Source organism: Dendronephthya gigantea, unplaced genomic scaffold (assembly GCF_004324835.1).
Source record: "Dendronephthya gigantea isolate DGI-Jeju-01 unplaced genomic scaffold, DenGig_1.0 000185F, whole genome shotgun sequence".
Taxonomy (NCBI): domain Eukaryota; kingdom Metazoa; phylum Cnidaria; class Anthozoa; order Malacalcyonacea; family Nephtheidae; genus Dendronephthya; species Dendronephthya gigantea.
Genome location: NW_021163195.1, coordinates 300,925 through 313,687, shown reverse-complemented (window position 1 = coordinate 313,687; position 12,763 = coordinate 300,925). Strand labels below are relative to the sequence as shown.

Here is a 12,763-nt window from a genome sequence, read left to right as displayed (position 1 = left end):
TTTGCATTCTATTAACATGTCTGGCTTGCATTTTACATCGTCCAAAATATTGCCATCTTGTGAGGAAAAAACAAATCCAGTAAGGATGATCTTTTATTGATCCAATGTTACTACAGGAGGAAACCTAAACTAAACTAACTTTATTTATACTGGATAGCTCTATCAGTTCTAAACTGTTCTTCCTAGAGATCCAGTAAGGATTATCTCTTATTGATCCAGTGTTACTACAGGAGGAAACCTGAACTAAACTAACTTTATTTATACTGGATAGCTCTATCAGTTCTAAACTGTTCTTCTTAGAGTTCCAGTAATGATCATCTCTTATTGATCCAGTGTTACTACAGGAGGAAACCTAAACTAAACTAACTTTATTTATACTGGATAGCTCTATCAGTTCTAAACTGTTCTTCCTAGAGGTCCAGTTAGAATCATCTCTTATTGATCCAGTGTTACTACAGGAGGAAACCTAAACTAAACTAACTTTATTTATACTGGATAGTTCTATCAGTTCTAAACTGTTCTTCCTAGAGGTCCAGTAAAGATCATCTCTTAATGATCCAGTAACCTACAGGAGGAAACCTAAACTAGCTTTATATACTGGATAGTTCTATCAGCTCTAAACTATTCCTTAAAACCTTTTTAAAACATATATACAATTCTCAAAGCATAAATATCAAATTATCAATTATTGCGAAACATATTCCGTTACACATTCATCATTATACAGTGATATTATCACTTATTCATTTCAACCATAGGAATTTGCGAAATGACTAATTCGCATAATATATTTTGATTCTGGGCTTGCAGTCAACTACAGCTAACAGCTACCTGCTATAGCGCGTTTCAGCGCGCCACCACCTGCCGTAAATGTGGACAGTTTTGTTGCTGTGGCAATAAATGTTTAAGAAAACAAGACTTCGCTTCTCTCCAGATAAGTCGTGCGTGATAGATCTCGCAGTTAGCTTCAAATATATACAGTAGGGGGAAAAAGTTTGAGTCCAGTGACTGTATTTCATTGTTTTAGCAGCATATATTAATATTCTAAAGAAAACCTTATACCGATAAGTGAACTAGAAAAAAGTAAATAAGTAAACTGAAAAATACATGCTGTACAACAACTATGAGATGTTATGATATTCATTTAACCTATGTTAATGTGCAAACATGCATTACATGTCAATGTTTAGTATCCTTCTTTTTTGTCCTTGAAATGGCCTTTATTCTTGCTGATTCCATAGGTTTTGTAATGTCGCACGTTCAATTACCTTGCCAGCATTCGTTGACCACTTGCCTCAAGTCATCCTGGATGGTTGGTCTGTGTCTCGCCCTTTTCAGGTTAAAACGGTCCTACAAGTGTTCCATAGGTTTTAGATCTGGAATTTGAGGTGGAAAGCCATGAGAACGAGATCGCCAGAAGGAGTTTGCTTCTAAAACTTTACCAACCATAATTACCAACCTTAAAATATATTTGCGAATGTCTGGCGTTTACAATTACTTTTAACACAGACTCCGTGTTTTCCGAAAATGCGGACCCTAGTGCGGACTCCGTACACCGATTCCGTACACCGACTCCGTACCTTCCACCACGCCTTCCATTTCATGATATCATTATTCATTAGGCAACACAAGTCCACAACTCAAATGCTGTATTTATGAGATTGATATCGAAAGTAAACTGTTAATCTAATCTTAGTACATCTGATTCCCTTCAGAAAGATTCAATTTAGGTAAGTTTACGATCCTTTTAATATCTCGGAGTTACGGTTATTTCCTTTCGTAAAGAATGACTATTCTTTGAGATTCAATCTCACGCGACTTACAACACAACCGTGCGTATATTATTTTTTATGCTGTGTTTATACAATGTTAGGCCGTGTATTTAAAGTTCCAACCGTGTAGCAGAGTTTAAAACGTAATGACAGGAGTTATTATGAAGGTGCAACCTTTAAAATGTATCTGTAATTTCAACAGAACAGGCTATATGAATGATATAAGATTTAAATGCTAAATGCATTTCACTTCCACTGTGTTTACATTGTAGCCATAGTGCATCTCAGAGGCCGAATGTTCGCTAGATGGATAACTTATCCAACGGATAAATCTGCTATTCAGTGGATAGTTATCCATTGGATAAAAACGCGTTGCACGAAGCGTGGATAGTGAAGTGGATAGCTATCCAATAGATAAGTTAAAATTTACCAGAAGAAAACAGGATTATCCTGAAATTTCGTAAAACAACGTCAGCTGTTGCTCAGCATTTATAACATTGAATTCATAATCATTACGAATTCTCGAGTATAGTTAATGAAAAATACTAAAGTAAACGATACAATTTTTGTATGGCAACAAAGATTAGCTTATTTAGTTTACGATTATACCATTCTTATATGGACACGACCAAAACTGGCCGAGTTATCGTCTTTTGAGAATTGTTGCTCGAAATCGAATTTTTCTGCCGATGGGAATTCGAAATGAGACCTCCAGACAAAAGAAAATGCAAATTTAATTAAATCGACAAAATGTTATGCAGCAAAATTTACATAAATTCATGTTCATTCAATAACGAATTTAGGGTCCTATGCCTTCAACATGTCCTCCGTTTCTGTCTATGCAGGATGCCTTGAACTGCTCGTCGAACCAGTGTCAAAAACACGATCGAGTCATGATTGTTACAGGAAATCAACTATACATTTCTAATCTGTGATTATTTGTAGTTTGTTATATAGGTGCTGTGTATTTTAAATGTGATTGGTTCATTCGTAGTCACATGATTTTAAATTAATGCAATGTTTCCCGCCAGGTAAACAAGTGCAAAATTGTTGCCCGCATATTATCATAACAAAGTTTTTTGAAATGAAATTGTCGTGTAACATGTATGTTTTTGTTCCTATATAACAAAACACTTAATGTTCGCTGCACCTCGGGAAATAGTGAGTTTTGTTTTCCCTCGAGTCTCAATGTTTCCCTCGATTTCGTCTCGGGAAACATTCAGACTCTTGGGAAAACAAAACTCACTATTTCCCTCGGGAGCATACATTAATTAAGTGTATATTATATGTATATTTAATTTAACTTCCTGTAACAATCATGACTCGATCGCGTGTTTGAAGTCGCTGGTCTGAAGTGGGGGGGCATTGAGGTTTTTACAAGTTGTTGGGGATACGTTTGGTGTTGATAAGGGTGCAGTGTCCCGTGTCGTAAGAGATGTGTCCTTGGCACTTCACAAGAGACAACAACGGTTTATCAAATGGCCAACAAACGTGGAAATCCCAGACATCAAAAATAATTTTTTTGCACTAGCTGGCTTTCCGTGCGTAACTGGTTGTATCGATTGTACCAACATCCGAATTCAGGCTCCGTACGTGCACGAGTACAATTATGTAAACAGGAAGCGGTATCACTCGATCAATGTACAAGGAATAATTTGCGATAATGAAGGTAACATTATATTCATATTTTCCTGCACACACTGATTACAATTATGGGAATGATTGCAATTATGGAAATGATTACAATTCCACACTGATTACAATTATGGTGCTATGCTGCAATGCTGTTAACTTAAGATTTTGTTCATGACTAATTTTGGGTGTACGTGGCACTTTACTGAGGTCACCATACTACACCCTACTACAGATTTTTTTTTGTAAATTGCATTATTAACCTGGGTATGTTTTTTAACTGTTCTCTTGACTTGGTGTTTCTACATGGGGGGTTATGGGTGGTGGATTTTCTAAATATTTCAACAACTTTTTAGGAAAATTCATCAATATTGTGGCTCGATGGCCAGGAAGTACACACGATAGCCATATACTGCGTACATCAAACATATGCACTCACCTGGAGAACCACCACCATGATCTAGATGATGGTGTTCTGCTTGGTGACAGTGAATACCCTTTTAAGGCTTTTTTAATGACCCCATACAGCACCCCAAACACACCAAATGAGAGGGCATTCAACTGAGCGCACAAGAAAACAAGGGTGACTATTGAAAGAACCTTTGGAATGCTAAAACGGAGATTCCATCTACTGCACGGGGAGGTGAGAATGCAACCGGAAAAAGTGTGCCAGCTCATTGGTGCATGTGCAATATTTAACAATTATTGGATGAGGTTGTGTGTGATATCGAGAATTATCAAGCCGAAGTTTGCGTTATTCGCCGAAGTGAAGCTGAGGCGGATAACGCAAACTGAGGCTTGATAATTCTCGATATCATGCGAAAACCGAATTAAATAATTGTTTTATTATGTATTTCCTTTTTAGAGAGGAAGCCTGCGCCATTATTGACAACAAACTATAGCAGCAAAAAATTACGTCACCTACAGATAATTTCCAATGTCGTGTAGGTGGCAAGACATTGAAAATTATCTGTAGGTTTTTAGCCAATCACAATCGAGATTGCATTAGTAATGCATAATAATACACAATATTGCACTTGCATTAAATAAGCCCATGTTGGATATTGAGGATGAGGACGACCAACCAGAGTTGGAGAATATGCTGGGCCCCAAAATGGCCTTCTAATTAAGGAACATATAACCAACACCTTTTTTTAACTGTTATAAGGTAGAATTAACTGAGCCTATAATGCAAGAATTGTTACCAAAATAAGCAAGTTTGTAAAATAATATAATTCAATTATCCGGCACAAAAATATATAATTATTAAATCATTAATTCATTAAATAATTTGTATATACAGTACATTAGAAAATTGTTCATTGAAATTTACAATACAGTACCCAAAATGTTGTGTGCTTTTATGATCAGTTATAATACATGCACTCAAGATCAGATTATAATAAGTTCAAACATGAAAACAAAATAAATAATTGACAATAAATATTTTGAATAAAGAACTATGTACGTATTGTCAACTGATATCTATGATTCCTATATTTTTCATTGTTTAATAAAGTTGATAATTTAATTTAATTCAAACAACTTGAAACTAACTCATACTAACTCTCCTGACGAAGGGCATCAGGTTGAAACGTCGAGAAGTGTTTTGTCTATTTTAGGCAGTTGTTATATCACATTTGATGCCATGCAAAATGTAGTTAAAGATTTTTACAACCGGCCTCTGGTCGAGAGCGATTTTGTGATTAATTTCACGTAGTGATTCAAAGTCTTCGCAAGTTCCTTCAACTATTTTTGTTAGTTATTGATAGTTGGTTATTAATATTTTTCCAATATGTACACGATCTTTATCGCTAACAAAACTAGAGTCTTATTGTTAGCATTTGTTCAGAGTATAAATTGGACATTATATGATTATATATTATTTAAAACACGCGAAATTTGGGAAATTTTTGCATCAAAGTGTCCTCGCATTGTGAGCCTAACCGATGCGCAAAACGAACATAACTTGTCAGTATGATATATATTGCGCCAGAACGTGAAGATGGCTTGAGGGAACTTATTTCTAAATAAAGAGTTACAAAAGGATAATCTTTAAAAGCACTGAAATCCTTGCACGTCAACAACATTTTTTTTATAATCACCATGCACTTAGGATTAACTTTTCCTGATATCTTGATTTTCAACTCTTTTCTAGGAGGTTGGTTTAATCCTTGAAGATTTAGAAACAGTCAGCATTTACGATACAAATAAAATACCTAAAGTTTTTGTTCTTTGAGAAAGTCGCAGCATTAATAAGAGATGGAAAAATCAACACAGATGGGAAGCTATTATAAAAAAACGAAATTAAAGTTAGACATTCTTAAACTGAAAATAAAACGTAGAAGTCGGAAAGATGCGTTTTCAATTGAGATGCAAAAGAGGAAAAAAAAAGTGAAGAATGAACTAGAATTGGAATTGAAGGGAGTAAAAGATGATCTGGAATGTCGTGTGTTAAGAGAGAAAATTTCTCGAAAGATGCCTCTACACTACGAACCTTGGAAATCGAGTTTAATACGTTTATTACGCCAATCACAGCCTTCACGGGGGGAAATCGAACTAAAACGAAAGAAGAAACGTGTGGAGATTGATATATTAGAAATGAAATTGAAAGAAATAAAATCAAAATGGTCGTCGAAGACCTCAACCGTGGAGGAAGAAGTGAATGAAATGGAAGAGATGGAAGAAATGAATTTAAGGGAGGAAATTAGGCTGAAAAAGAAGAAAAAAGAATTGGAGATTGAAATATTAGAAATAAAGTCAGTATTGCCGTTTGAGTTAGAGTTTGAGAGAATGGAGTTGGAAAAAACGAAGGGAAAATTTGTGCTTTCAAAGGAGGAAATGGAATTAAAACGTAAGATGGAATATTTGAAATTTGATATATTAGACGCTAAATTGAAACGAATAACAGAATTAAAAAAAAAATTAGCGCCTTCAGCGAAAGAGATGGACATGAAACAACAGAAAGAAGATGTAGAGTTGCGCTTATTGGAAATGAAATTGAAAAGAATGGAGTCAGAAGCAAAGTTTGGGAAGGGGAAAATAGAGTTGGAAGAAGAGGGAGCATTTTTAGAGTATCACATGTTTGAAATGAAATATAGACGAGAAAAATTAAAACTGCATTTTCTAGAGAGGAAGAAAGAAATGAGGAGTGAGGAATTTGAATTTAGAGTTCGGCAAAGAGAGGAAGAATGGCAAAAAGGTGAAGTATGGAAAGAAGAGGAGGAAAGGAAAAAAGAGAAAAAATTGAAAAAAGAGGAAGAATGGCACGAAGAGGAGAAATTGCAAGAAGAGAGAGAAAGAAAAGTAAAATGCGAAAGCCCGTTGGAAATGAATGTGAGAGCGTCCACCGCATGGCATGATGTAATTGTATTTGGTGGACAGGGACAAGATGGAGAAAGTCTTAGATCTGTTGAGAAATATATATTTGACGACCAAAGATGGGTTCCCATGCCCTCGATGAATACCCCTCGTGCTTTCTTGTCAGCAGTCATTGTTGGTAATGAAGTTGTTGTCAGCGGTGGTGATACCGGCCCAGGAAGAACAGATACTATCGAAATATTAGATCTTGATGAAACTTCACCGCAATGGATCACCTCTGACGCGAGACTGCCTGTTCCACTGTGTGCACATCAGACGGTTGCTCGTGAAGGAAAGTTGATAGTCATCGGGGGAAATGACGACAACGATGATCCTGGAACTGGGGGGAATTCAAACAAAATCTATGAAGTTGACCTCGCACATCCCTACCCCGCCAGAATTTTGTGCAATCTCCCTCAACCATTGTCATGGCATGGCGCTGAGATGATTGACGATAGAATATTCATCTTTGGTGGAGGAAGAGGCTTCACTAACCCATACAATCAGATCTTGGTATTTGATCCTAGCACCAACACTTGTCTCCAAAGAGTTGAAAGTTTACCTTACCGCGTCCAAGGAATGGCGACAATATTTTGCGCAAACAGAGTCCTACTTCTGGGAGGCGTTGATGCTGGTGGTCAAGAATTAAACACCGTCATTTCGTACGACGTAACGTCAGGTGTAACGACGCCATTGACTCCAATGCAGCAGCCAAGAGGTGGTTGTACAGCTGTCGGACGTACCACCATTCAGGGACAGCAACAGCAACAAGAACGAGGTGAGGTTGTCGCGTTAGGAGGTTTGGGAAACCTTAACACAGTTGAAAGATGCGTTCTTGGTATAAACGTCTGGAGCGATTTGCCTCCCACATTAGAAGCTCGACAATTATGCACAGCGGTCGTTTCTTCTGCAACAGCGGTCTTTTCTTTTGCGACTGGCAACGCATAGTAAAATACAGTGGGAATTCCTCTCATATGCAATGTCAGAACAGGCCTTAATGTATAAAAAACGCTGCACATATATCCTTCGTTTGCTTTTTATAACACAACAGTATCGTAATTGCTTATTAAACTTCGATATCAAAACTCTATTAGCAAAGAAACATTCGAACAATTAACTTAATATCTTAATATCTTAATGGACAAACATTTTTACCATTATACATTTTTATCATTGGGTATAAATTTAGACCTAAATATTTCTAATAGATAAAGATAATTTTCTTCAAAAATTTTTGTAATTTTAGCTTTATTTCAAAATTACACCACTGTACTGTATATCTATAATCAACAATATTCTAAAGACACAATTCACACTCATTTGCAATTCTTATTAAAAATTTTCAATACTTATTGAAGAATGCAGTTTGCAAAACAAAACTCCAGTTCTATATATTGCGATCATTGCCCAGGCACTCGAATGGCAAATGGAGAACTCCAATGACTTTGTCCAACAATGTTGATTGCGGCGACTCGAAATTGTACCCGATTTTGCAGTGGATTCATTTGCATGTCTGGTTTGCATTTCACATCGCCCAAAATACTGCCATCTTGTGTGTTGACTGAAACACTTGTTGAACTGCCTTTATACAAATCTATATATCCATTTTCTTCACCTACATTGCAAAATAAAGAAACGTAAGTTTAGGTTTCCTCCTGTAGTAGCACTGGATCAATAAGAGATGATCCTTACTGGACCTCTAGGAAGAACAGTTTAGAACTGATAGAGCTATCCAGTATAAATAAAGTTAGTTTAGTTTAGGTTTCCTCCTGTAGTAACACTGGATCAATAAGAGATGATCCTTACTGGACCTCTAGGAAGAACAGTTTAGAACTGATCGTGAACGTGTCCTACCTGTATCACTCTGTAAAAGGTACTCCTGTACTGGATAGATGAACGGTCTCGCGGGAGGTGGACTCCACTGAATTGATATGACAGTTGGCTCAATTAGTCTACAACTCAGCTGGACTGGTACGTCTGGAACTAATTTCAAAAGAATTTCAATTATAATATATCGGCAAAAAATCAATATTTTTAGATCGATCTAAGATTATTTCCACCCACCTGCGACAATTTTTGCACAAGTTCTTAGTTCGTTAAGTAATGTTTCCTGTTTTGGAAATTGACAGAGAAGTTTGGAAGAAACGCATGGCACAGTCTTGCATTCCATCTTAAGGACATTCTTGACGTCATTTTCAACATCTTTTTTGGCGTCCATCAAACCAAAGTAGTCCAGACTTAAAATTTCGTCACATTTTCGACTCGCGGTTTTTGCACGGCTTGAAATCTCGATCATTGAACTGAAAAGAGAAGATAGTCGTAGATTTTTAGAATCTGAGCGGGCAATAGAAAAGTGTCTGTATTAGAGAGGTGTTTGTGTTATAGAGAGATGTCGATATTGTAGAAATGTTTCTATTAGAGAGATGTCTGTATTAGAGAGATGTCTGTATTAGAGAGACGTCTGTATTAGAGAGATGTCTGTATTAGAGAGACGTCTTTATGTATTAGAGAGATGTCTGTATTAGAGAGACGTCTTTATGTATTAAAGAGATGTCTGTATTAGAGAGATGTCTGTATTAGAGAGGTGTTGTATTAGAGAGGTGTCTGTATTAGAGCGGTGTCTGTATTACAGAGGTGTCTGTATTAGAGAGATGTCTGTATTAGAGAGATGTCTGTATTAGAGAGATGTCTGTATTAGAGAGGTGTCTGTATTAGAGAGGCGTCTGTATTAGAGAGATGTCTGTATTAGAGAGATGTCTGTATTAGAGAGATGTCTGTATTAGAGAGATGTCTGTATTAGAGAGATGTCTGTATTAGAGAGACGTCTGTATTAGAGAGAGATTTCTGTATTAGAGAGGTGTCTGTATTAGAGAGATTTCTGTATTAGAGAGATGTCTGTATTAGAGAGATGTCTGTATTAGAGAGGTGTTTGTATTAGAGAGATGTCTGTATTAGAGAGATGTCTGTATTAGAGAGGCGTCTGTATTAGAGAGATGTCTGTATTAGAGAGATGTCTGTATTAGAGAGATGTCTGTATTAGAGAGATGTCTGTATTAGAGAGATGTCTATATTAGAGAGGGGTCTGTATTAGAGAGATGTCTGTATTAGAGAGATGCCTGTATTAGAGAGATGTCTGTATTAGAGAGGCGTCTGTATTAGAGAGTTGCCTGTATTAGAGAGGTGTCTGTATTAGAGAGGTGTCTGTACTAGAGAGGTGTCTGTATTAGAGAGGTGTCCGTATTTGCGAGGTGTCTGTATTAAAGGGTTTTCATTACCTCAGCTGTTCGTTAAGCGATCTTAAAGTGGCTTTATTCCGCTTATCAATTTCCTCCAAGATGATTTTCTCTCCATGATCAATCGACGTCTTCAGTTCACGAAAATACCTTCTAACAAGATCCTGGACTCGAATATCGTTTCGTTTCGTTTCCTCGATAGATTTTTGAACGTCGCTACGAGATTTTATATATTTCTCGCCATATTCGTCAACTTTTTGCTGCAAACGGCACAGACCTCTCTTGTCGAGGTCCTCAGCTTCGTGAATATGGAGAGTTTTGTGATCTTTGTGGCTGCCTTCGATTTCACAGAAAGTACAACAAACCACTTTGCATTCGTTGCAATAAAGCTTGAGTTTCTCACCATGCTCTTCACAATCTAAGAGATAGATGAATGGTTTTAGTACTGAGGAGCAAGGTATGTACTAAAGTAGGTTACATCTGGGTCCAAGAAACACTGACAGATAGTTTTGTTAACTTATTAACTGACAGTACTCTTTCACTGATGAGTAAAATCATCTGACATTAGACAGAGTAAAATACTAAAGTAGGTCACATCTGGGTGCATTGCAAGCTAATGGGTTACAAGAGACACTGACAGATAGTTTTGTTAACTTATTAACTGACAGTACTCTTCCACTGATGAGTAAAATCATCTGGCATTAGACAGAGTAAAATACTAAAGTAGGTCACATCTGGGTGCATTGCAAGCTAATGAGTTAACAAGAGACACTGACAGATAGTTTTGTTAACTTATTAACTGACAGTACTCTTCCACTGATGAGTAAAATCATCTGGCATTAGACAGAGTAAAATACTAAAGTAGGTCACATCTGGGTGCATTGCAAGCTAATGGGTTAACAAGAGACACTGACAGATAGTTTTGTTAACTTATTAACTGAATCTTACGTCATAACAAACCTGGTAACGAGTCCAAAGAGCTGTTATATCGTCTCAGAGTTGGCCTGCCGGAGCCTTTCCTCGGTCCAACACCCGACAGAGGTCTTTTCGGCGTAATCTCGTTATCATTGCCGTCTGTTTCAGCGCTGGCAAGGGAGATATTGTGCATGCGAAACTCGAGTTGTTTGTGAATTTCGTCGCAGCAAACACCACAGAATAGAACTCCACAATCACGACAGTTTAACGTCGCTGGTCTCGGAGGATAGACTAGTTTTCTGATGCAGAAATTACAGAGTTCCTGGTCCGCTTCGCTCTCTTCCATAGCTGCCGTTAGGAGCTCATAGTTCTTGCTTAAACCCAACACGCCGTTCAGAGGAAGCAACGAACGAACTTTACAGCGCGGGCAATCTAATACATCGCCTTGGTATTCTTGAAGTTTTAGCAAACAGCCTAAAAATGAAATATATCATCAGGTGATCTGAACAAAAGCTTTTTATACTGGATAGCTCTATCAGTGATCAGTTCAGTAAGGATCATCTCTTATTCATCCAGTGTTACTACAGGAGGAAACCTAAACTAAACTAACTTTATTTATACTGGATAGCTCTATCAGTTCTAAACTGTTCTTTCTAGAGGTCCAGTAAGGATCATCTCTTATTGATCCAGTGTTACTACAAGAGGAAACCTAAACGAAACTAACTTTATTTATGCTGGATAACTCTATCAGTTCTAAACTGTTCTTCCTAGAGGTCCAGTAAGGATCATCTCTTATTGATCCAGTGTTACTACAGGAGGAAACCTAAACTAAACTAACTTTATTTATACTGGATCTGGCTCTATCAGTTCTAAACTGTTCTTCCTAGAGGTCGAGTAAGGATTAAACTTATATTGGCTTTACAAATTGCATTATAAGACTAACGAATTAAGATATGAGCATAATAAGAAAGAATTTAACGATTGATGATAGCGCTGTTCATATATTGCAAGGAATTTCCAATAATAAACGATTTATAAACAAATGTATCAAATTATCAATAAGTCGCAAAATAAGCGCATCAGTGAATCCATATTTCCTGTATAGTAAAGTATTTCATCGTCTAGTTCTCGGTGTAAAAATTCACGAAAGCATACCCTTGCCTTAAATTAAGTTTGCTAGCATTGTCGATCAGTATAACTTTATCAAATCGTAGAGAAATACCTGTGCAATACGTGTGCAAGCAATTCAGATTTCTTGGGATGTATTCCGGTCGCTTCGAGGTGAATTTAGTGAAACAGATTACGCAGTGTAAATTCCTTTTAGCTGTTACGGCGTCGTTGCTCATGCTTAATGATTTTTGCCAAACAAATCGTTAATACTTTAATTCCTTTTTTAAAGCTGTAACATTTAAATGCAAATGTTGAAATCACAACAAACTAAATTATTGAAATGAACCCGTTTGTTGATGAACAGCGCGCCATGGAAACGACGTGGAGTTTAAATAAACGGAATTTGACACCATGGTCTGTTAACCATTAGTTTGCAATGCACACAGATGTGGCCTACTTTAGTATTTTACTCTGTCTAATGTCAGATGATTTTACTCATCAGTGGAAGACTACTGCCAGTTAATAAGTTAACAAAACTATCTGTCAGTGTCTCTTGTTAACCCATTAGCTTGCAATACACCCAGATGTGGCCTACTTTAGTATTTTACTCTGTCTAATTTCGTTTCAGATGATTTTACTCATCAGTGGAAGAGTACTGTCAGTAAATAAGTTAACAAAACTATCTGTCAGTGTCTCTTGTTAACCCATTAGCTTGCAATGCATCCAGATGTGGCCTACTTT

At 36.8% G+C, this 12,763-nt stretch overlaps 2 protein-coding genes across 3 annotated transcripts; one reads left to right on the top strand and one right to left on the bottom strand.

The window, feature by feature from the left end:
- Positions 1–1,634: 1,634 nt before the first annotated feature.
- Positions 1,635–7,879, top strand: LOC114538482. 2 transcript variants are annotated; one of them, XR_003688745.1, is made up of 2 exons: positions 1,635–1,730; positions 2,618–2,728. XR_003688745.1 is itself a non-coding variant. In XM_028559666.1 (2 exons), the coding sequence occupies exon 2, from the start codon at positions 5,667–5,669 to the stop codon at positions 7,710–7,712; it is 2,046 nt and encodes a 681-aa protein (XP_028415467.1). In that variant the 5' UTR covers positions 1,635–1,730; positions 5,563–5,666; the 3' UTR covers positions 7,713–7,879. The 2 variants fall into 2 exon arrangements, 1 of the variants encoding a protein (XP_028415467.1); XM_028559666.1 differs by lacking the exon at positions 2,618–2,728 and adding an exon at positions 5,563–7,879.
- A 230-nt stretch (positions 7,880–8,109) lies between these two features.
- On the bottom strand, positions 8,110–12,397 carry LOC114538451 (E3 ubiquitin-protein ligase TRIM56-like). The gene is made up of 6 exons (XM_028559628.1): positions 12,135–12,397; positions 10,958–11,386; positions 10,040–10,415; positions 8,829–9,064; positions 8,619–8,747; positions 8,110–8,379 (listed from the first exon to the last, which is right to left on the bottom strand). The coding sequence occupies exons 1-6, from the start codon at positions 12,256–12,258 to the stop codon at positions 8,165–8,167; spliced, it is 1,509 nt and encodes a 502-aa protein (XP_028415429.1). The 5' UTR covers positions 12,259–12,397; the 3' UTR covers positions 8,110–8,164.
- Between the last annotated feature and the right edge of the window lie 366 nt (positions 12,398–12,763).